General features: G+C 43.1%; 1 protein-coding gene across 6 annotated transcripts in view; it reads right to left on the reverse strand.

Moving 5' to 3' along the window:
- The window catches only part of LOC117356989 (long-chain-fatty-acid--CoA ligase ACSBG2-like), a 151547-nt gene that overhangs the window by 119954 nt on the left and 5515 nt on the right, over window positions 1-26078 (reverse strand). For 3 of the 6 annotated variants that reach the window (XM_033937060.1, XM_033937051.1, XM_033937042.1), the window contains one exon: window positions 23039-23691. The exons of the other annotated variants lie outside the window; for them this stretch is intronic. In XM_033937060.1, coding sequence (XP_033792951.1) covers window positions 23039-23691 — 653 coding nt within the window. The remainder of the gene's footprint in view (window positions 1-23038; window positions 23692-26078) is intronic. 6 annotated transcript variants of the gene reach the window in all.

Raw genomic sequence — 26078 nt, forward strand, 5'->3', positions numbered from 1 at the left:
CGGACCTGCCTGCAGGTCTAGAGAGCCCGCCCCGACTCCTCCCCACTGCCTGCCGGGAGAGGAGACTTTTGCAGCCATCAAGTCTCACCGAGTTTCGGTGAGACCCTGAGGGATTCCAGCCCACGCCGCCGGAGACCGAGGACGACCATCGGACCTGCCTGCAGGTCTAGAGAGCCCGCCCCGACTCCTCCCCACTGCCTGCCGGGAGAGGAGACTAATTTTTTCTTATTTTTTAGTCCCCCTAGTCTCTACTCTAGATCCCTGACCCAAGCCTCTCACCCCCACTCAACAATATGGCACCCTCCACTACCAAACTCCTATGCATCATGTTACTGCTTTCCCTACTCTCAACAAACTGGAAAACAGCAGGCTACCACTTTTCAACAATCCCAATAGTGACAACAACACACAGACAGACACATCCACACAAGAAACTTCAGATAGGAAACCTGATAGAATGCACAACAACCACACAAGAAAGCATCCCAACTACATGGGGACGAAAACCACCCCACAACACAAAGAAGTCAGGTCACAAACTCTCCCATACTTCCAAGAACCTCCTTCACCCTCAGCTTATTCCCAACATCCACAAGAATCAAATCACAATCCCCTGTGCGTATATGAACATAAGATCAATCAGCCCAAAGGCAGACCTATTAAAAGACTGGATAGTTAAAGAACAGTTAGGCTGCCTTTTCCTAACCGAAACCTGGCTATCCTCCGACTCGGACCCTAGCATTACAGAATTCTGCCCTAAGGGATACAAACTCGAATTAGTCTGCCGAGAAAAAAAGCGAGGGGGCGGTCTGGCTATCCTAGTGAAAAACAACCTTACCATTACAGTCCTAGACAAACACTCCACCCCCCAATCAGACCTGCTTGCCTGTCAACTCTCCAGTAACTCACTCAAAGATACCCTAACTTGCATCCTCTGCTACATCGTTCCAGGAAAATGGAATACCACAAAACATGATCTTGAAGATTTCATCTTCCGGAACTCATTAACCTCAACACACAACCTGCTTCTCGGCGACATAAATCTCCACCTAGAAGACAGCTCCTCCAAACAAGCTGAAGGCATAATCTCATACCTCAATGCACTCTCCTACCAAATTCTGTATCCGCAACCCACACACGAAAAAGGCCACCAACTCGATATTGCAGCTTACATGGCCCAACACCCCCATACACCGAACATTCATATCACCAATGGGGCTTGGCACCCCTCTCTATGGTCAGACCACTTCAAATTCACCTTCAACATCAACTGGACACAAAGCACAAGCAAACACGAAACCCACAAAACCACCTTCAAAACCTGACCAAAAATCGACCCCTCTACATTCTGGACCACAGTAGACCCCGCAATCACCTCCATAGACCACAAAGTATTCATTCGCCAGTGGCGCTCCCTGAGCGAAACAACCCTGAATGGACTAGCCCCAGAAAAGACAAAACACAAACTTTGCAGATCCTCTGACAAATGGTTCGACACAGAACTTCTTCAACTAAAAAGACACTGTAGACAACTCGAAAGAGTATGGCAAAAAAAGAACCAAGAACTAACCAAAGTAGCCTGGAGAAACCTAATAAAACAATACAAAGCCAAACTTAAAGAAAAACGAAGAGCTTACTACTCCAAACTAATAGGCACAGAATCCATAGACACAAAGAAACTCTTCCAACTCGTGAAAAGCCTCACAGACACTCAGCCATTCCTAGCCACTCAAGGAATCCAACCTCCAACGGCCACCCAACTAGCAGACCACTTCAAGAACAAGATCGCTACCATCAGAGCCTCCTTCTCCAATTCACCGACCCTCCTAGAAGAGATCATAATAAACCCAATAACTGATGAAGCCACTGCAGCCGACAGACACTGGTCCAACTTTAAAAAGGTGCAATGGTGGGACTTTAACCAACTCTACAATAAATATAGTCGAGCCTCATGCGACCTGAATAATTGCCCCTCATATTTACTAACAAATGCCTCCCCCAAATTTAGAGCTTGCCTATTGCAATGGATCCAAACAACGCTCACGGAAGGCCAATTCCCACAAGACCTAGGAGAAATCATAGTCACTCCAATACTGAAAGACCACAAAGGACCAATAGACACCCCTTCCAACTACCGACCCATAGCCTCTATTCCATTTTATGTTAAACTAATAGAAGGTCTGGTTGCCCAATACCTCACCAACTACCTTGAAGACCACAACCTACTCCACCCAACTCAATCAGGGTTCAGATCCAACCACAGCACTGAGACACTGCTAGCCTCCCTTCTAGATACAGCCCGACAACACCTTAGCAAAGGAAGAAGGATGCTGATAATTCAACTAGACCTCTCAGCCGCATTTGACCTGGTTGACCACAGTATACTTCTTCAGATATTAGAAGCAATAGGGATCTCAGGCGGAGTATACAATTGGTTCCAAGGATTCCTCAAAACAAGAACATACAGAGTAAAAACAAAAGATCTAATATCGGAAACCTGGACCAATCCCTGCGGAGTACCTCAAGGTTCACCACTCTCACCCATGCTCTTCAATGTCTTCATCGCCTCCCTTGGTACCCTATTAGACAAACTCGAAGTAACCTCATTCAGCTATGCAGACGATATAACCATACTCCTTCCCTTTGACTCACAAGACCCCACTACAACAGATAACCTGGTAAAAACCCTAGAAATAGTGGAAAACTGGATGACAGAACACAAACTGAAGCTCAATCCAGACAAAACTAAATTTCTACTGCTTGAAAAAGACAAAACCCCTTCGATAACAGAACTAGAAATAAAAACCACCAAATATCCTATACAGACCACTCTCAAACTCCTTGGAGTAACAGTAGATAGATGTTGCACTCTTCAGGTGCAAATCAACAAAATCACACAAAAAGCATTCTTTACCATGCGCAACCTTCGCAAAATTAGAAAATTCTTCGGCAAAGAACAATACAGACTCATAGTTCAATCCCTAGTCCTAAGTCTACTGGACTATTGCAATATCCTCTACCTTCCTTGTCCCACCTACCTAATAAAACAACTACAGACTGTCCAGAACACTGCCCTCAGACTGATCTATTCCCTTCGAAAATTTGACCACATCACCAACGCATTCCTAGATTCACACTGGCTTCCAATACAAGCCCGCATCCAATTTAAGCTATATTGCATAATATTCAAAACATTAAACGGAACGGCACCCTCCCACTTAAACAACCGCCTAAATAGGAACCTCTATTCCAGACAAAGGAGAACCCAGTCCCCTTTCTCCTACCCCCCTTATAAAGGAACTAAGCGCAAAAAGATGTACGACAGCCTACTAGCAACACATGCAGCTAAATTGGACCCCTCCATCACCAACCTACTGACAGCTTCAACTGACCTCAAAGCTTTTCGAAAAGAAATCAAAACCATACTATTCAAGAAACACATTCTAATTTCCTAACCCCACTCCTCTCCCCTCTCTCCCCTTCTTAGGATCCTCCCTTCAACATGTGATTTAGACCTAACGCCTTTAACTGTATTCCTCTTCCTGAAAACGTCCAGCTATCGTTTAGATGTATTAGGCCCTACGTCGTTAATTGTATTCCTATTCCTGGAAATGTCCAGTTATCTTTTTGTTGTAATCCGCTTAGAACTGCAAGGTACAGGCGGAATAGAAGTCATTAATGTAATGTAATGTAATGTAAGATGGATGGTTAACACGGAGAAAGAAGAAAACGACAAATGGGCAGGAGACCCTGGCAAGCGAGTTATCAGAAGACAACAACCAGAGCCTGGGACCAACAAAAGGTAGAAAAAATAACTTTATTTTCTGTTTTGTGATTTCAATATTTATTTTGTTTACACCACAGAGCTGGTGTGGGGTTGGAGACGTTGTAACCCTATATGTCTGCTAAGACTAAGCCTTAAGTCACTTAGGGGTCCTTTTATTAAGGTGCACATTTAGCGTGTGCAAAATCAGTTAGTGTACCTTAATAAAAGGACCCCCTAAGTATCTTAATTAAAAATTTGACCTGCGACTTAGCCTTTTTTTTCAGATTTTGGCCCCTTATGTGATTGAGTGACATCCCTGATGTAGAGTGAGGCAGTTAGGCGATGTAAACTTGGTTATTAATATAGACTTATATTTCGGATAGTATTACTGCTTTACAATATATTTGAACGCTTTTATAAACGTATTGAAAGGGTTCAGAGTCAATGTCCTGGGTAAGTAGGTGGGAAGGGAAGGGAGGGGGATTTGTTCAGAGATGTTTGGGGGTTGCACTGGTATGCTAATCTTTGTTTGTTTTGAAATAAAAAAAAAAGAAATAAGTGGAAATAAAAAAGTAAATAAGAAAACAGATAAATGGGGGCAGGTGTGGGCGGGGCAGGCCCAGGGGAGCCCAGTGTACTTGTGTGCCTAGGGGCCCTCGAAGAATTAATCCTGCCCTGCTTATCTGATGTCGTTATGTACATTTTTATAACTTAGTAAGTCGATCTAAGCTATTTATACCCCTTTTTTTTCTCTAATTGTACACTGTTTAGGTACATCAAAACCAAAATAAACTTGGAAACTTGTACCTACTTTCTCTGTACACATCTTACATGGTTCAAATAGGCATCTTATCCTCAGTAAGATATTGCATTGCTACAACACTTCGCATGTTGAATTTAGCTATTCCGGCCTCAGGTAAGGAGGGGCAAGGCCTGGAAGTAAAGGAGAGAAGTCTGAAGGTTTGCCTAGTGTCAAACACCCTTGTCTTGACCTCACCATCACTTCTTTTTTTATTAAGTTTTTAAAACTAACAAGTGCAAACAATATACATACATATAACTAATCAGAATAAGCACTTATAATCCGTCAGTAACAATACAGAAAGAATAAAACCTCCTCCTCCATCAAATATTTTCAAACAGAGAATTAAACCAAACAAGAGAGATACCACCCCCCCCTCACACCCTCCCTTGGATGTGTGCGCGCTAAAACAACGGAAAATATAGATAAACAACAACTATAACGAAGCCACAAAAGACGACAATGGACCCCAAACTAATCACTTCTGATCTCACCACCTGCCGTCTCAGGCACAAGCTGAGTTTTCACCACCTGATCTTTTTACAGAACAAAAATCTGACCAGGAGGCCAAGCTGGTCCCAGAGTAGCCAAGGGACGCTTTATGCCCAGTGTGCTAGGAAAGGCTTGACTCATCACTTCGATGCCATCTTTACCTTTGGCATGGGAAGACCATCTGCCACCGCTTTCTCCTGACTCTGCCCTTATAGTTTCATTGATCTTACTCCTTACCACAAAATCTCAGTTCTATGCAGTTAACACAATAAAAGAAAATTGAACATAGTGAAATACAAAATATCAGAACTTTTCAAATAAGTTTAGCGATTTCCTAAAATGTTGGTAAGAAGCAGAAGTAGCCATCATGCAGTAAAAATCCTGAAATGATCATCATCTTTGAAAGATGGAAAATACGCAGTGAACGTCTTAAATTTGCAAACGTAAAATGATCCCCAAGATAACTAGGTGCAAGACTGATAAATGTGCATCTCACTCGCTTCAACTGGTAACCAACGCTATTCTTCGATAATAAAGGTGTCACAATCTGTTTTCTTTAAATTCAAATTAAGCAAACAGCTGTGTTTTGAAGATGAATTTATATTACAATAATCTAAAATGCTCAGAACCAAAGACTGCACCAGTCTAAAAGTGGGGTCATAATAAGATCTAAATTGTTCGCAATTTCCACAACATTTTAAAAAAACCAAAAAACTTTTACAGACGAAGGCATCAAATTTCAATCCAAATTAAATATACCCCTACAAATGTTTAATTGCGGGATTAACAGGGTATAGAATTCATTGAATTTCAGGTGTTCATTCGTCTTTTTGGACATTGCATAAAGTCAGCCTCCCAAACAGAACTTTCTGGGATCCTCAGTAGGCTTCCAAGAGCAAAAGGTTTGCATGCTCAAACTGCAGCCAAACTCTTCACTGGTCCAATATTTTGACTGTAGGCAACACGATCCATAGTTCAACCAGCAGGATTCAAATTGAAAAGTGTAGCTGGGACAACCCCAGACCAAAAAAGCTGCCCCTTGGCACAGTCAGGTTGACAGCAGCTTTTAAGAGTTTGCCACCTCTAACCACTCCCCTGCTCTCCAAACAGGAGCTTCCCTGCTAATGTTGGTCCACAGGATTCATACGAGGACTGCAGTGTGACACTGGATTCCTACCCACAAGGACACACCACCAGCCCCAACCATCACTTGGACATGTCAACCAAGTCTCCAACCTATTGACAACAACCCCAGACTACAAGATGTTCAGAAAGGAAGTAAACACTATACTCTTCAAGAAATCCCTTAATAAAGCTTAATACCATGATAAAGCTTAACCCCCCCTAACCCCAGATCCTTCTTTTCCCTCTCTTGGAAACCTTCTCTGATCTAACGTTGTAACCCTTCTTCCATAACTCTTTTTGTAATCCGCTTTGAACTGAAAGGTAATGGCGGCATAGAAATCTGTGTAATGTAATTTAACTTCCCCAGGCCTCTCATTGGCCCTACCAGGCAGCTTTTTACACCCTGTCACGATCAAATCTGAAACAGAGCAGCTACAGATTACAAATCACCTTAACATCTCAATATGGCTCATCTTTACTTGCTTGTAAATAAGCAAAGTTATTGATTCAACAAATAGCCAGGACAGGTTCCTGTTTTTAACTGTGTACACAACAAATGGGACCGTTGGCCTTCCTCCGAGTGGCTTAGCAGTCCCTACAGACTCTGGCTAGGCAGACAGCTCTGCGTCACTTGCATGTCTCCCAGGATTATGTCACTCTATCTGTTCCACAACAGTGACATGTGAAACCCCAGAACAGCTGTGCTGCTGTGTTTACTGGTCATGCCCATGCTTCCACAGCACTTGGCAGGAGTTTACCACTTGCAGCAGGCACAGAAGACTGTTCCTAAGTCCAGAGCTTAGTCACCTAGGAGCTAAAGTCTGTCGCAGATCTAAGATATATCCAGTCACCCTTTAAACTCATCTTCGCCTTCCCCATCTCAATGCAGTGTCTAGTCTCTGCTCAAGGGGTCCCTTCTGTTCTCATATAAACTCTTGTACTCTTCCTTCAGCTTCATAGGATGGTTCCTTGTGCCATTGTACCCTTGTGCCATTGTGCCCTGAAGCCTGCTAGATATTTGCAGGTTTGCAACTTATCTTCCGTTTCCCATCATTTTTATTTTTTTTAGAGAAGATTTATTTTACATTACATTATTACATTACATTAGTGATTTCTATTCCGCTTGTGCCTTGCGGTTCTAAGCGGATTACATTAGAAGATGGCTGGACATTTCCAGGCGATGACAATACAATTATTTGTATAACTTTACAAACTTTGCAAACCTAACTTTACTTAACTTTTCGTACATAACTTTACATAACTTTACGTGGAGTTACTTTGTGTTACTTTACATTATCCTTACCGTGCTTGCATAACTTGCATTAAGTTTACATAATTTATCTTACATAATTTATCTTACATAACTTTACAAGACTTTACGTAGAGTTATTTTATGTTATTTTACCTTATTATTCCAGTACATTGCATAACTTACATTACATGATATTACAAAGCATAACCTTATGTTATATTACAACGCATAACCTTATGTTACTTTACATAATATTACAACGCATAATCTTATGTTACCAAAAAATCGTCTGTTCCTAGGTTGCTATATCTGATTTTTTCGGTATTTGGGGAGACTGTGTTTCTAGATATGAATTGGCTTTACGCCCGATGCAGCTAGATTAGATGTTGCCTATGGGGACGAAGTTGCAGTTGGTTGTGAGTTGCAGTAGGTTATGAAGGGAGAGAAGATGATGGTAGATTATAATATTGGGATGTGTTTTTTGAATAGTATGGTTTTTATATCTTTTCTAAACGCTTTGTAGTCCGTAGTTGTGGTCAGCAGCTTGGATATGGTGGGGTCAGTTTTCGCGGCCTGTGTAGCAAGTAGGTTGTCATATAGCTTTTTGCGTTTTGTGCCTTTGAGTGAGGGGTAGGTGAATGGAGTCTGGGTTCTCCTTACTCTAGTTGAGAGGTTTCGGGTTAGGCGGCTGTTTAGGTAGAGAGGTGCTGTTCCGTTTAGTGCTTTGAATAATAAACAGTATAGTTTGAATTGAGTTCTTGCTTGTATCGGTAGCCAGTGTGAGTCGAGATAGGCATTAGTGATGTGATCGTATTTTCCTAGCGAGTAGATAAGTCTGAGTGCTGTGTTCTGTACTGTCTGTAATTGTTTGGTCATGTAAGCGGGGCAGGGTAGATAAAGGCTGTTGCAGTAGTCTACAAGTCCTAGTACAAGTGATTGGACTAAGATCCTGTATTGAATTTTGTCAAAGAATTTTCTTATTTTTCGCAGGTTGCGCATGGTGTAGAAGGCTTTTTGGATGGTTTTGTTAGTATGAGTCTGCATTGTACATCTCCTGTCTATTGTTACTCCCAGGATTTTGAGTGCTGGCTGTATTGGGTATGTGATTGCATTTGTCGTCAGATCAGTTAAGGTAGGTTCTTTGTCTTTTTCTAGCAGCAGGAATTTGGTTTTATCCGTGTTCAGTTTCAGTTTGTGGTTGGTCATCCATGTTTCTACCGTTTCCAGAGTTATTTTCAGTCGTCCTGATGAGTTGGGGTCTTGGGTATTGAAGGGGAGAAGGATTGTTATGTCGTCTGCGTAGCTGAATGAGACTATATTTAGGGAGTCTAGAGTGGTGCCCAGTGAGGATACGTAGAGGTTGAAAAGTATGGGTGATAATGGAGATCCTTGTGGTACTCCACAGGGGTTTGACCAAGGGTCAGATATGTGGTCTTTTGTCTTTACTTTATAAGTTCTAGTTTTTAGAAAGCCTTGGAACCAGTTGAGTACCAAACCTGTGATCCCTATGGCGTCTAGTATCTGGAGTAGTATGTTGTGATCCACTAGGTCGAAAGCTGCTGAAAGATCTAGTTGGATAAGTAGTATCCTGTTCCCTTTGCTGAGGTGTTGGTGGGCTATATCCATTAGAGATACAAGTAGTGTCTCTGTGCTGTGGTTTTTTCTGAAACCTGATTGTGATGGGTGTAGTATGTTGTGGTCTTCTAAGTAGTTGGTGAGGTATTGTGCTACAAGACCTTCTTGTAGTTTGATATATAATGGGATTGAAGCGATGGGTCTGTGGTTGGCTGGATTATTGTTTGGAGCTTTGGGATCTTTCGGTATGGGGGTGATAATAATCTCGCCTAGTTCTGGTGGGAAGTGACCATCTGTGAGCGTGGATTGTAGCCAGTTCATGAGGTTAGCTTTGAACTTGATGGATGCGGTTGTTAGCAGGTACGATGGGCAGCTGTTTAGGTCACAAGAAGTTTTACTATATTTGTTGTATAGTCGAGTCATGTCGTTCCATTGTATTTTGGGGAAGTTAGTCCACGTTCTGTCGGCTACTAAGGCTTCATCTATTGTTGGTGTTGTTATAATCTCATCGAGGAGGGTTAATGAATTGTTGAATGTGGATCTGATATTGGTGATTTTGTGCTTGAAGTAGTCTGCTAATTGGTGAGCTGAAGGAGATTGGTTTCCTTGAGTAGCTAGGAAAGGTTTGGTGTCTGTGAGTTTTCTTACAATATTGAAGAGTATTTTTGAGTCTGGGTTTTCAGTGCCTATTAGTTTGGAATAGTATGCTTTCCTTTTTTCCTTTAGTTTGATGTTATATTGTTTGATTTGGATTCTCCATGTTACTTTTGTTTGGTCTTGTTTCTGTTTTTTCCATATTCTTTCGAGGTGTCTGCATTGTCTTTTTAAATGGAGAAGTTCAGCGTCGAACCATTTGTCTGAAGGTCTACAGATTTTGTTTTTTGTTTTTATTGGTGCTAGCTCGTTCAAAGTAGCTTCGCTAATGGTACGCCAGTGAGTTACAAATTCTTTGGGGTTGATTTCGTCGAATGCTGGATCTACCTTCTCCCAAAATGTAGTAGGATTGATTTTCTGTCGTGTGTTGATGTGGATTTTTTGGGGTGCGGGTTTGTGGTTGTTTTGAGCCCAGTTTATGGTGAAAGTGTATTTGTAGTGGTCTGACCAGAGGGAGGGGTGCCATATACCGTTGGATGTGTGTATGTTTTGAGTGTCAAGATTATGGGTCGTGAATGCTGCAATGTCCAGTTGGTGGCCTTTTTCGTGTGTGGGTTCGGGGTTAAGTATCTGATAGGATAGGGTATCGAGATATGAGAGTATTCCCTCTACTTGTTTGGAGGAGTGGTCTTCTAGATGGAGATTTAAGTCTCCGAGGAGTAAGTTGTGGGTGGAAGTTAGTGAATTCTGGAGAATGAATTCTTCGAGTTCTTGTTTTGATGTGGACCATTTCCCTGGTGTGACATAGCATAGAATGCAGGTCAGGTTTCCAGAGAGAGTGTTATCGGAGAGTTGACATGCTAGAAGGTCCAGGTGAGGGGATGAGTTCTTGGCTAGGACTTTTAAGTTAAAGTTGTTTTTTACTATGATGGCTAACCCTCCCCCTCGTTTGTTTTCTCGACAGACAAGCTCTAATTTATATCCTTTTGGGCAGAGATCTATTATGCTTGGGTCGGAGTCTGAAGTGATCCAGGTTTCAGCTAGGAATAGGCATCCTAGATGATCTTTGATTAGCCAATCTTTGATTAGTTCCACCTTTGGATTGATTGATCTTATGTTCATGTAAGCACATTTTATTGGTGTGAAATTTGTGAAGGAGAGTTGTGAACTGATTGAGTTGAGGAAGATTCTTGGGGGTGTCAAGTGTTTATGGCTGTTTATCTTGGGTTTTGGCGGAGGTCGTTTACCCCAGAATGTTGGGATGCTATCTAGGCTGGAATTAGGACATGGTGTCAGAGTTCTGAAGGAGTGGAGTTTCCTGGCTGGTGGAGTTTGCCTGAGGACTGTTGTAATGATTGGGATGGAGTAAGTATGGAAGCCTGCTGTTTTCCAGTTGGATATGAGGAGGGCGAGCAACAGAAGGACAAGCAGTGTTTTAGGAAGGCGGGTTGCCATTGTTGGAGAGGCAACAATTTTCCATCACTGAGGGTATATTTCACTAAGCTGCACAGTGGCAAGGTCCATAGGTACTTGATATCTACCTATCTTTAGGCCACAGTGAAAATTTACCTGCTGGAAGAGCACCTGGGAACTGTCCTGTAGTACGTCTGAGGTTCGGTGGCCCTTTTTAGCAGTTCTGAGGTCATCTCGCTTTTCTTTCCACTAGAGACCTCTCTATATCCAGGTTTAATACACAACTTCCAGCTGCTTGATTACACTGTCAGAATAGCAACACCTTGAAGTTAATGGCTGTTCGCTCCCCACCCCCAAAACCTACATAGGTCCCTTGACATTTGATGACTTAAGTTTTTACAACATGGATTCCTACATTACAATTCTAAGGAGAATCCATTTTTTGGATGAAGTATGGATTTCCTACTTCTAAGAACTGCTTTAATGTCAACGTTTTTCGTCTACCCCTTATACCATGTTGAAGATTTTTCATGTTACATGTACAACAGGCACTTCCCTCCTTTTCCGAGTCATGCACCTCTCCGTGCGGACCATGGGCCAAGGACACTGGAACAGCACCAAGAGATGTACTGTGGAGCCCATTTGTGATCTCTACAGCCTAACAGTTGAGCTAGTGGAAAGCAAGGAGAAAACCTCACTACCCACCAATTCTGGAAGCAGAGATGTCCATGTTAAAGATGAACGCTAAGCTACAAGGCATCCAGCCCAGAACATGCCCAACTTCCAAACTTGTCTCACTTGATAGTACATATAGAAGGAGCAAGCTTCCACCAAGTCTCTCCAGCACCGCAAGAATCATCAAGTCACCAACTGTCCAGAGCTACGTTAGTAATTTACAGATTTACCACTCTCCCTCTTCAAACACAGCAGGCCTTTGATTTCTCATCTGAAAAAAAGGGGCCCATGTGGTCTTCAAAAATTCCTATGATTCCTATCTTATATAGACTCAGCACTTAGGTCCCTAAAAAGCAAGCGGAACACTACTGGCATAAACATCACGCCCCAGAAAACAAGATTAAGTGGTGCCAAAAAATCCTAGACTATAAATCACTACTGATTCAAAAAAAGACAGATCAGCCCAGAAGATCATCTTAAAATCAACAAACTCTTCTCATTATTAGATAAGCTCAGCAACTCGAAGATAACAAATGGAAAGAACCCCTCTATTCCAACAGCCCTAGAGCTATCTATTTTCAAACAGATTCAGTCCAAACAAGAACAGCTAGACCCACTGCAACAAAACCACCTATGGAAATAGCAGCAGACAGATCCTTAAATGATTTCCATGAGATTCAATTCAAAGACACAAAAAGGTTTCTCCTAAAATACTTCAAAGCATACTGCAGCCTAGTGGTACCTGATTCGCCGATTCAGTGAGTCCTGAGCAAGTCTCCCCAAAGCAAAGTAATGGTGGCCTACCCTACTGGGGCCTTCCCTCTGTCACGTTCAGAGCACTGCCTCTTTCTGCCAGCCACCACTGCTGCTGCTTTGGGAGGCCCATATGTCAGATTGCATATGGGGGGCAATATTGTCAGGAGGTGCTGCACAGAGAAGGAAAGAGAGAAAAAGATACAACAAAGATGTAGAAAGGGGTGAGAAGGAAAAATTCTGCATATGGTAGCGGGGAGGGAGACATGCATTGAGAAGAGGGAGAAATGTTGGACATAGGGTGGAGGGCAGGGAGAGATGGTGCACATTATAACGGTGGGGGGGGGGATAAAGAAAGATGCTGCATGGAGGAGAAGAGAGAGAGAGGGAAAGATGTTGGATATGGCAGTGGAAGGAAAGATACAGACATGGAAAATGGATGGTGAGCACGGAGAAAGAAGAAAATGTCAAATGGGCAGGAGACCCTGGTGAGCGAGTTAACAGAAGACAAACAGAAACCAGAGCCTGGGACCAACATGATTTGAATAAGAGGCAGAAAAAATGATTTTCTGTTTTGTGATTACAATATATGTCAGATTTGAAATGTTTATCCTGCCAGAGCTGATTTTAGACAAGTGAGCATGAAAAAAACAGAGAAGAAAAGTCTTTTGTTTACACCACAACACCGGTGTGGGATTGGAGGGGGCAAAGGGGGAGGGGTGAGTGAAGAGGTTACAAAATAAACCCGCCAGGATGTTTGGAAAAAAAAAACAACAACAAAAAAACACCCAATTGGTTAGAAAATGTAAATGAAATTGAAAAATTTTGAATTGGGCAGAACTACTGTAGCCTCGACACCTGCCCACCTTACCTAATCAAAGCAGCCACTCCAACAACAATAAGAAAAATTAACCAATGGCTCAATTATCACCTAAAAACTGGCCCTTTTCCCAAATCAGGGATGAAGAATTATCTTACGCCCATTCCCAAGAACTCCAAACTCAGCCCCTCTGATGTAACCAATTATCGGCCAGTAGTTTCCATCCTCCTATTTATCAAAATGATGGAAAGATGGGTCATAGAACAACTCGAATGCTATTTACAATGCTTCAATATCCTCCACCTTTCACAATCTGGATTCAGGGGGAAAAAAAAAAAATTTCACAGCACCGAGACTGTCGAAGTAGTATACGGCAATGAACTATTACACAAAGGTCACAGTGGAATCATAATCCAATTTGACCTCAGCTATGCATTTGACCTAGTAAACTGATCAAATGTCTGAGGTCTTCAGTGATTTTGGATTTAGCAGCCCAGCCCTCTGCTGGTTCCAAGGTTTCCTAACCACTCAGCTGTACTTAAGGATGATCTAAATTAAACTAAACTAAAACTTAGTTTTATAGACTGGGTCATCTTCACGTAATAAAGCTCGACTCGGTTTACATCAATTAAGAAAATATAAAAAAACAAACATGAGTTTACAATTTAGAAAATAACCATGTTAAGTTTTTACAAAAAAGTTGAAATGAACCTAATTCTCTTAACCTTAGATGAATACAGGGAATACATTGTCAAACTGAACGGAGAGATCTCCAACCCCTGGAAAGCCTTCTGCGGTGTGCCACAAGGCTCCCCATTCTCCCCCATCCTATTTAATCTCTTCATGAGCTCTTTCGGTAACATCAAGTTTGAAGACGAGAGTATATTATCCTACGCAGATGACATCTTTCTCCTTATCCCCATAATCAACAATCATTTGGACATCACCAACAAAGTCTCACATAATATTGAAAGAATCCAAATCTGGGCAACTACCAACTAAAATTAACCATAACTAAAACTAAAGTTCTATACTTCCACACACCCCAACAGACAGCATCAATAAGCATTATTCTTCGTTTGGGCAAGACCCTCCCTGTAGAAGAACCCTCCAAAATCCTAGGTTGCATCCTGGACTCCACACTTACCATGGAACCACAAATCTCCAGCCTCTGAAAGAAATCCCTCTATACCTTGAGACAACTAAGACTAATCAGACTATACTTTCACCAACACCACTATGCCTTAGTTGTACAGCCGATGATACTCCCACAACTTGACTACTGCAACTCCATCTATAAAGGAATCAGCACCACTCTGGTTCACAAAATGCAACTCATCCAAAACACTGCTGTCAGACTAATCTTCAACCTGAGAAAATATGACTATTACAGCCTTCATCAGGCAACACATCCCGTCATGAATAACCTTCAAAACTTCATGCGTCATTCACTGTATACTTTATGGAAACTCCGCGGCTCCTCTCATCCAGCTCTTCTCCAAGGCTTAGTCTACTTCCCACAGAACCCTCAACAGAATAATTCTAAATCTCCCTTCCACAAAAAAAATCTACAATACAAGCGTGTTTTAGACTCCATGTTCACCTTTCTAGGCGTAAAAACTTGGAATGACCTTACTGAATGACCAGAACGGAACCTAACCACATCAAATTCCGGAAGAAACTGAAAATTCATCTATTTGACACTTAAATCACTTGTATTCTCTTCTCCTCCTGTATCTTCCTGCCCTCCATACCTTCTTCTAACCCCTTCCTCTCTAATGTCGCCAAGAGCTTGTATAGGTATGTGCGATGAACAAATGGAATAAATAAATAAATAAAATATCATTCCATAATTGTTAGTTTGAAGAGATAGGCACCCTCCCACCAAGGTCCCCCAAGGATTCCCACTTTTACCATCAGTGTTCAACCTTCTAATGCAATCCTTGGGAGCCAACCTAGATCTCACATGAATAAAACATTTCACCTAGGCAGACACAATGACCATGCTACCCGTAACGGCTGCATTAGTCAACATCCTCACCACTGTCAAAAAATTGTTAATATCAGAAAATTAACCCCTCTCCCCCCCTTTCACAAAACTGCAATAACGGTTTTTAGCATGGGCCGGCAAGCTAAATGCTCTGTACAGCTCCTGATGAACTCTGAGTGTCAGGAGCAGCACAGAGCATTCAGCACAGCAGTCTGTGCTAAAAAACACTTCTGTGGTTTTGAAAAATAAAAAGGAAAGGGGTAAATAAGAACAAAACCAAATTCCTTTGCCTAAGATCCTCAACTGACCCATGCTACACTCAAAGGATTGCAGTAGACAACAGACTTTCCATTAGAACTGCAATCCCGAATCTTAGGAGTAGAAATTGTTTTATTATTGATTATACATGGCTCTTCATCTATAGATGGTTATCAATCTTTCCTTGTGATGAGAAAGCCAAGATCCATCAGAAAATACTTTGAAACATAGGCTATCTGAATTTTAGTAGAATCCCTAATCCTACCTCAATTAGACTACTGTAATGTAACACTAGTTCTTTGCTCTAAAACACTGCTATCACATCTACAGCTAGATCATAGAAACATAGAAACTTGACAGCAGAAAAAGACCAAATGGCCCATCTAGTCTGCCCATCCACAGTAACCATTATCTCTTTCTCTCTACAAGAGATCCCACATGCCTATCCCAGGCCCTCTTGAATTCAGACAGTCTGTTTCCACCAGCTCTTCCGGGACACTGTTCCACGCATCTACCACCCTTTCCATACAAAAGTACCATATTTTTCGCTCCATAAGATGTACTTTTTCCCCAAAAAAGTGGGTAGAAAAAAGGGTGCATCCTATGGAGCAAATACTCAATCCCCCCCCTCCCAAGCCGTTACCTTATTTCGACTGCCGACCGCTGCCGCTGCTCCTGGTCTCTCAATGCTTCCATAAGTAGAGGACGGGAAAGGCCAGGTAAGTGCAGCGATTGCATGATGCCGGCCCAGAAGCCTTACCCCCGACATCAATTCTGATGTTGGACTGAAGATCTGTCCCGGACCTTCAGTCCAACGTCAGAATCGATATCGGGGGTAAGGCTTCTGGGCCAGCGGCGTGCAATCGCTGCACCAGCCTGAACTTTCCCAGCAATTCATTCTATGCCGGCTCCCCGCTCATCTCTCAACCTGCTGCTGAGCCAAGAGTCCAAACTGCCCTCACTCCCCCACTGCTGCTGCTTTGTTGACGTATCCTCACAGCAGCAGCAGCAGGAGGTAATTAAATTCAGTGGGCAGGTGGGGGGGGGGGCGGCGTAAGAGGACAAAGGCTGGAAGGCAGTGAGAGAAACGTAGGAGGGAGGGAGGGAGGGAGGAAGGGATACCAGTAATTGTTGGGCTTGAGATGGGGGGGGAGAAGACAAAGGCTGGAAGGCATTGAGGGGGGGGGGTCATAGGAAGGAGGGAGAAAGGAAGGGACAATTGTTGTCCTCAGGAAAGAAAGAAAGAAATCACCAGACAATCAAAAGGTAGAAAAAATGATTTTATTTTCAATTTAGTGATCAAAATGTGTCAGTTTTGACAATTTATATCTGCTCTCTATATTTTAAACTATATTTGTCTATTTTTCTATAGTTATTGCTGAGGTGACATTGCATATTTTAAAAAGTCATCTGCCTTGACATCTGTGCCCTGTCTCTGCCTACCACTAGACCAGAGTGGGGACATGGTACAAAGCCTGGCAAGGAATGTGAGGTTGGGTGCAGAGTCTAGCAGGGATAATTTGGTTCAGAATTTTTTTTTTCTTGTTTTCCACCTCTAAATTTAGGGTGTGTCTTATGGTCAGGTGCGTCTTATGAAGAAAAATACAGTATTTTCTCAGATTACTCTGGATGCTGTAGGCGATTGCTTCCTGGAACATACGAGAGGAAATGCAATTCTGGACTTAATTCTAAATGGACTACGAGGACTGGCGCCAGGTGTAGAAATAGAGGGGACACTGGGAACAAGTGATCACAATATGATCCGCTTGGACCTGGACACAGAGGTGAAACATCGATCCAGAACGATGGCCACAGCACTGAACTTCCAAAAATGGAATTACGAAGGGATGAGACTCATAGCGGGGAAGAAGATTAAGAAGAGGATAAGCACTGTAAAAACGCTAGAGAAACATGGTCCCTTTTTAAGGACACAGTCACTGAGGTGCAAAATCTATATATACCACGCATCGACAAGGGATCCATAAGAACATAAGAATTGCCACTGTTGGGTCAGACCAGTGGTCCATCGTGCCCAGCAGTCCGCTCACGCAGCGGCTCTTGGTCAAAGACCAGCGCCCTAACTGAGACTAGCCCTACCTGTGTACGTTCTGGTTCAGCAGGAACTTGTCTAACTTTGTCTTGAATCCCTGGAGGGTGTTTTCCCCCACGACAGACTCCGGAAGAGCGTTCCAGTTTTCTACCACTCTGAGTGAAGAAGAACTTCCTTACATTCGTACGGAATCTATCCCCTTTCAATTTTAGAGAGTGACCTCTCGTTCTCCCTACCTTGGAGAGGGTGAACAACCTGTCCTTATCTACTAAGTCTATTCCCTTCAGTACCTTGAATGTTTTGATCATGTCCCCTCTCAATCTCCTCTGTTCGAGGGAGAAAAGGCCCAGTTTCTCTAACCTCTCGCAGTATGGTAGCTTCTCCAGCCCCTTAACCATCTTAGTCGCTCTTCTCTGGACCCTTTCGAGTAGTACCGTGTCCTGCTTCATGTACGTCGACCAGTGCTGGATGCAGTACTCCAGGTGAGGGTGGTTCATGGCCCGGTACAACAGCATGATAACCTTCTCCAATCTATTTGTGATCCCTTTCTTTATCATTCCTAGCATTCTGTTTGTCCTTTTTGCCACCGCGACACATTGCGTTGACTGCTTCATCGACTTGTCGATCAGAACTCCCAAGTCTCTTTCCTGGGAGTACTCTCCAAGTACCGCCCCGGACATCCTGTATTTGTGCATGAGATTTTTGTTACCTACATGCATCACTTTACACTTATCCATGTTGAACCTCATCTGCCATCTTGATTCCCATTCCTCGAGCCTGATTATGTCATGTTGCAGATCTTTGCAATCCCCCTGTGTCTTCACTACTCTGAATAACTTCATATCGTCCACAAATTTAATCACCTCACTCGTCGTAACAATGTCTAGATCATTTATAAAGATGTTGAAGCGCACGGGTCCAAGCACCGAGCCCTGCGGCACCCCACTGGTGATGCTCTTCCAGTCCGAGTATTGTCCATTTACCCCCACTCTGTTTCCTATGATCCAGCCAGTTTTTAATCCACGTGATTATTTCACCCTCGATTCCATGGCTCGCAATTTTCCAAAGTAGTCGTTCATGCGGAACCTTGTCAAAAGCCTTCTGAAAATCCAGATACACAATGTTGACTGGGTCGCCCTTGTCTATATGTCTGTTTACTCCCTCAAAGAAGTGCATCAAGTTCGTCAAACACTATCTGCCTTTGCTAAAACCATGCTGACTGGTCCTCATCAGCCCATGTCCATCAAAGTAATCAATGATGCAGTCCTTTATCAGCGACTCCACCATCTTTCCCGGTACCGAGGACAGACTCCCCGGAAAAAGAACAAGGAACCTGCGTGGCTCACTGTAGCGGTGAAGGAAGCGATCAGAGACAAGAAGACTTTGTTTAAGAAATGGAAAAGGTCAAAAACTGATGAAAGGGGTCAAAAGAGACTACGAGGAAAAATGGTTCATAGACAGTGGAGCGCAAGACATCAGTGTGCTGACAATCCAGCGCCGACAATTTGGCGCAAGACAGAAGCGCGCGGGGGAAAAAGTAATTTTTAATGAGCTCCGACGGGGGGGTTTGGGGTGGCCACCCCCCACTTTATTGGTTAGTGTTTGTGCTGCTGTTGAAGGGGGGTTCGGGGGTTTGGAAACCTCTATTATAGAGAAAACTGAACTTTTCATGAAAAAAATCAGAAAAAGTTCTGTTTTTGCTATAATGTGGGGGGTTTCACCCTCCACACCCCCCGCATCAGCAGCGCGAACACTAACCAATAAAGTGGGGGGGTTGCCACCCCATACCCCCAGTCAGAGCTGTTTAAAAATATTTTTTTCCCCCGCGTGCTTCTGTCTTCTGCCGAATTGTCGGTGCTGGATTGTCGGCGCGCTGGCATCTTGCTCTCGATTATCCCGTCACCGGAAAAAATAGCCAAAGAGGCGAAAAAGTTCAAACCGTTCTTTCGATATATTAAGGGGAAACGACCCATGAAGGAAGCGGTGGGACTGTTGGATGACCATGGAATAAAGAGAGTGCTAAAGGAGGACAAAGCCATCATTGACAAACTGAACACATTTTTTGCGTCTATTTACCGAAGAGTGTATACACAATATACCAGAAGCCGACAGGCTATACGCAGGAAACGAAGACAGGAAACTGACAGGATTGACGGTCAGTCTAGAAGAGGTATGTAGGCAGATTGATAGGCTTAAAAACGATAAATTCCTGGGACTGGATGGCATCCATCCGAGGGTCATCAAGGAACTGAAATGGGCTATAGCTGAACTGCTTCAACTAATAGCCAAACTGTCGATCAAATTGGGAAGTATTCCGGAAGACTGAAAAGTGGTGAATGTTACACTGATCTTCAAGAAAGGTTCAAGGGGAGATCCAGGAAACTACAGACCAGCGAGTCTGACCTCAGTACCGGGAAATATGGTAGAGGCGCTGATAAAGGACCGCATCATTGATCACCTTGATGGACACAATCTGATGAGGACCAGCCAGCACGGCTTCAGCAAGGGAAGATCTTGCTTGACGAACTTGCTGCACTTCTTCGAGGGAGTAAACAGGCAGATAGACAAGGGTGACCCGGTCGACATTGTATATTTGGATCTTTAGAAGTCATTCGACTACTTCGAACGACTACTTCAAAAAATTGCGAGCCATGGAATTAAGAACATAAGAAGTTGCCTCCGCTGGGTCAGACCCGAGGTCCATCATGCCCAGCAGTCCGCACCCGCGGCGGCCCATCAGGCCCATGACCTGTAATGTGATCCTTCTCTAATCCCTTTTATGCTTATATCCATACTCTGTCTAAAACCTATCTCTACCTCTATCTGTATTCTTCAATCCCCCTATTGTTCAGGAATTTATCCAGTCCTTCCTTGAACCCCCGTAGTGTACTCTGTCCTATCACAACCTCCGGAAGCGCATTCCAGGTGTCCACCACCATCAGTGTAAAAAAGAACTTCCTAGCATTGGTTCTAAAATTGTCCCCTTTCAGCTTTTCTATAAGAACATAAAGTGAAATACTCATGTGGATAAAAAACTGGTTGGTAGATAGGAAACAGAGAGTGGGGGGTAAATGGACAATACTCGGACTGGAAAAGCGTCACGAGTGGAGTGCCACAGGGTTCAGTGTTTGGACCCGTGCTCTTCAACATATTTATAAACGACATGGAAATCGGTAAGACAAGTGAGGTGATTAAATTTGCGGATGATACAAAGCTATTCAGAGTAGTGAAGACGCAGAAGGATTGTGAAGACCTGCAACGGGACATAAAATACGCTCGAGAAATGGGCTGTGACATGGCAAATGAAGTTTAACGTGGATAAGTGTAAGGTGATGTATGTCGGTATCAAAAATCTTATACATGAATACAGGATGTCTGATGCGGTATTCGGAGAGACCTCCCAGGAAAGAGACTTGGGAGTATTGGTCAACAAGTCGATGAAGCCGTCCGCGCAATGCACAGCGGCAGCGGTAATAAGGGCGAACAGAATGCTAGGAATGATTAAGAAGGGGATCACAAACAGATTGGAGAAGGTTATCATGCCGCTGTACTGGTCCATGGTACACCCCTACCTGGAATACTGCGTCCAGCACTGGTCGCCGTACATGAAGAAGGACACGATACTACTTGAAAGGGTCCAGAGAAGAGCGACTAAAATGGTTAAGGGGCTGGAGAAGCTACCATACTGTGAGAGGTTAGAGAAACTAGGCCTCTTCTCCCTTGAAAAGAGGAGACAGAGGGGACATGATCGAAACATTCAAAATAATGAAGGGAATAGGCTTAGTAGATAAAGACAGGTTGTTCACCTTCTCCAAGGTAGGGAGAACGAGAGGGCACTCTCTAAAGTTGAAAGGGGATAGATTCTGTACAAACGTAAGGAAGTTCTTCTTCACCCAGAGAGTGGTAGAAAACTGGAATGCTCTTTTGGAGGCTGTTATAGGGGAAAACACCCTCCAGGGATTCAAGACAAAGTTAGACAAGTTCCTGCTGAACCAAAACGTACGCAGGTTGGGCTGGTCTTTGACCTAGGGGCCGCCACGAGTGCGGACGATGGACCACTGCTCTGACCCAGCAGCAGCAATTCTTATGTTCATAACTTCATCGTATGCCCTCTCATTGCAGAGTTTCCTTTTAAATGGAAGAGACTTGACTCATGCACATTTATATTACATAGGCATTTAAATGTCTCTATCATATCTCCCCTCAAAATATACAGATTTAAATCTTTAAGTCTGTCCCCATACGCCTTATCATGAAGGCCACACACCATTTTAGTAGCCTTCCTCTGGACCACTTCATCCTTTTTTATATCTTTTTGAAGGAGCGGCTTCCAGAATTGTACACAACATTCTAAATGAGGTCTCACCAGAGTCTTATACAGGGGCATCAATACCTCCTTTTACCTACTGGCCATACCTATCCCTATGCAACCTAGCATCCTTCTAGCTTTTGCCGTCACCTTTTCAACCCGTTTGGCCATCTTGAGATCACATACAATCACACCCAAGTCCTGCTCTTCTGTCGTGCACATAAGTTCTTCACCTCCTAAACTACCATTCCCTCGGGTTTCTGCAGTCCAAATGCATGGACCTTGCATTTCTTAGCATTAAATTTTAGCTGCCAAATTTCAGACCATTCTTCAAGCTTCGCCAGATCTTTCTTCATGTTATTCACACCATCTGGTTTGTATACTCTGTTGCAGAAAGACTCATATACGGACTATGGAAATTGAACACCTACAGCCCTACCATATGAAACTATATTGGCTACCCATAACTGCAAAGATCAAGGTTTAAAATTAGGCATCATTGCCTTTAAGATCCTGACAGGCAAAGCTCCCCAGGCTACCTAAAATAGTTGGCCATCCTACTCCAGGGTGCCTCCAACAGATATTCCACCAGAAATCTTTTCCACTTAAAATTTCCAACATGCAACAATAGTCTACTAGGCAAATGACCTTATCCATCCAATATCAATTAGCAAAATGCTAGAACCAACCACCAATTACAATACAATCTTGTGACCACTATCTCAGGTTCAGAAAACTTTTAAAAGCATTTCTTTACCAAGAGAGGGAGCCAATTGTAAAAGCCCATTCCTAAACTATCTAATGCAATTCCCAGAACATAACAATGAGCCAATGATGACCTACTTGAACTTGTAACTATGACCTAACTGTATATTAATAGTTATACCTGTACTAGCAACCCTATTGAATGTCTGTGTCAATCTGTTCATTGTTACTTCCTGGGTAACTGACCCAACCCCTTGTAATGTAATCAGACCTTGATAGGTAAAGGCAGAAAAGAAAGACTGATCAACATAACCTTCCCAAGAGGCTCCAGAGAAGATCGTTCCTCAGTCAACCAAATACAAGACCACAAAATGCAGAAAATCCTTATATCAAAATGAAGTCAAAATTAGAGAACAAATAACACAAACACCTAAGTATATACAGCTCTGTAAGCATTACCTGTGAGAGATGAAATGCTTTCTGCAGCATCTGGGACACCATCAGTTTCTACCAGCTCAGCTTTGCTTGTAGATTGCAGTGTTGAACTTGAGACATCCAGAGGACACTTCTGCCCTTCCAAGCTCCCTAGAATCATGACCGTTACCCTGTGTTCCTGTTCTGCCAAGTTCTGCTGTGCTGGCCTAGATACTGCCTCCCTGCTCCACTCATCTTGATGGTCACTAGTAACTGTGGAGATGCTCTGTTCCTGGTCCTTCACTGGTGTGGATTCTGCAGAAATGACCAGCGACTCCGAGAGCAACTCTGAACCTGCTGTTTCCTGCTCTCCTGAAATAGCAGCTCGGTTTGCACCTCCCATACCAGGATCAGGAGGCCCTTTGCTCTCCACCACCTCAGAAGAGGATCTCCCTCGGTCCTGTGTAGGCTCAGGGCTAGTTGTAGGCTTTTCTGGAGTTGCTGGGTTGACTTGGATGATGGAAGCTCTCTCAGACTCTTCATCTGTTGCTTCTGGCTGGCTCAGAGAGTCTTCTCCTCCGATGAGGATCAGCGAGGAAACATCAGACCCAATCCTCATTTGTACACCCTGCCATAGTCCATGGCCTGCTACAGTTGGACTGTCCACACCATCCTTACTTGGAGATATATCCACAAAGCTGTAGACAAAGGCAACCTGTTAGTGAACAGCAATTATTTCTGTGTTATAGGAAGATGTGCAACCCTGCTCCCAAAGCATCACAACTACAACTTCTACATCTGAAGCCCCTCTAAAACCCTACGTAATCATGCATCTCATCTTCCTACCCCCTCAAGGCTTCCTCTGGGTGTTGGGTTTACTTTGAAATAGGCGTGCATTTAACAGGTCCATGCATGCTTATCCCACTGGCAGAGTCACTGGGGCAGGAGGGGTGGAGGAGGCTGGCTTTGAAGCCTGGAGCACTTTGGGCTTAGGTTCTTCCAGAACTGCAGTACCCATTGAAATAGCTGGCGGGGATACTGAAGCCCTGCCAGTCATTTCCCGAGCCACTCCCCTCCTCCTGGGCTGTTTGTTTTAATGTAGAAATTGGCAGCAGAGTGGCTCAGGAACTGACTGGCAGGGATTTGGCATCACCGTCAGCCACGGTATCTTTAGTGCGCATGCACACCAGGGGGGGGGGGGGGTAAGGGAAATAGCAATAGTTTACTATTTATATTCCACCTTTAAACAAGACGGATTACAACCAAACATACACAATTGAAATTAACAAAAAAAAAAAAACATCAGAAATTGCCAATTCACATAGAAATATCAATCCTCATATTTCATCTTACAAAACAGGTGACGCTTTTTAAATTTACACAAGTCATTCTTGCTTGATATACTCTGGCTGCCAGTTCCACTCAGCAGGTCCCACACACAGAAAAGCTCTAGATCTCAGTCTGTAATCTTAATTTCTTTTGAGTTAGAATAACTAAATTCTAATGTAAAGCAGAGCGCAGTGGCTGAGAAGGCACATTTGGTGATAAGTGATGTATACTTAAATAAACCAACAACTTACACTTCACTCTGTACTCCATGGTCAGCCAATATGAAGCACGGAGAAGCAGCTGACAGTTTGTGTATTAAATGCAACATGGTGGACAGTGTTTCTCGACCTCTGAACGCTACCAATTTGGTTATTATTGAAATTTTGATATATTTATTGTTGAGTGAACACTATATTTAAAAGAGATACTGAACTGAATGATTATAAAAAGGAAAAAGATAAGAAAGCTAAAAATTAAAAGGTGGTTTTTTGCCTGTGATTATGGGAGCAATATGAATACCATATACTGACACTAGATGGTGCTATACTCTGGGTATGAGGCTTTTTTCCATCATTACCATAACTTGTATACGTGAGTTCAGTTTTGTGGTATCATTCTTCTATTGGATCGTGGTTGATTGATTGTTTCTTAGATTTTCTAATATTTACACCACTACTTGTAAAATATAAAATATTTGTTGCTTTTGATGAAATATGAACCAACATATTCAGATTTTCCAATCCCAAAGTTCGAATAATGGAATTTTGAACAACTTGTATCCCACGCATGTGGGACGATGTCATCCCCAATGTTACAATAGTCTAAACCAGCTAACAGATTGAATTAGCTTAAAATTATAGCCTGATAAATACATCCAAAATTTACTCAACATCTGCAATTCAAAATAAGTTGTTTTTTATACCACATTTTATAGATGTAACTTAAAGGTTAATTGGGAATCCAAAATCACACCCAAATAACAAACCTCTGGAGAAAAATGCATAATTGTAGCAATGTATTGAACCCTTCCCCACACACATAAAAAAATCAGAGGGCTTAACCCCCTTCATGAACTACACAAAGATGTCAACCTCAACCCCTGTTTGGGAACTAGCCAGGTACTTGGGACCTGGGTTGGCCACCATTGGAAACAGGATCCTGGGCTTGATGGACCTTCACTCTGTCCAGTATGGCAACTTTTATGTTCTTATGTGAGCCAAGTCTAGGACAATTGAGTTATTGTGATATCACTGCTGTGGTTGGCTCTTAGGCATTGGTGGAATGAAGCATTATGACATCACAATCTCAGCTCTGGAACGTTGCTACTCTTTGGGTTTCTCTCTGGTACTTGGGACCTGGGTTGGCCACTGAGAAACAGGATACCGGCCTAGATGGACCGTCAGAATGTCCCGGTATGTTCAAAAAGCAGCACACCATCACATGGCTACTTAGGCTCCTGCATAAGACTCGCAAAATACCAACCTACTAGATCAGCAGCCCGTCAGGGTTTCAGAGTATCCCCAAATATACCCGAGTTTGCATGACCTGAACAAGCTGGGTGAGTGGGCAAATAGATGGCAGATGAGCTTCAATGTAGAGAAATGTAAAGGCTTGCACATAGGGAAAGGGAACCCGATGTACAGCTATACGATGGGAGGGAGGGTATTGGGGGAAGGCAACCTTGAAAAAGACTTGGGGGTATTGATGGATACAACGATGAAGCCAGCGGCACAATGTGCAGCGGCCTCAAAAAAGG

This window comes from Geotrypetes seraphini, chromosome 1 (genome assembly GCF_902459505.1).
Source record: "Geotrypetes seraphini chromosome 1, aGeoSer1.1, whole genome shotgun sequence".
NCBI lineage: Eukaryota > Metazoa > Chordata > Amphibia > Gymnophiona > Dermophiidae > Geotrypetes > Geotrypetes seraphini.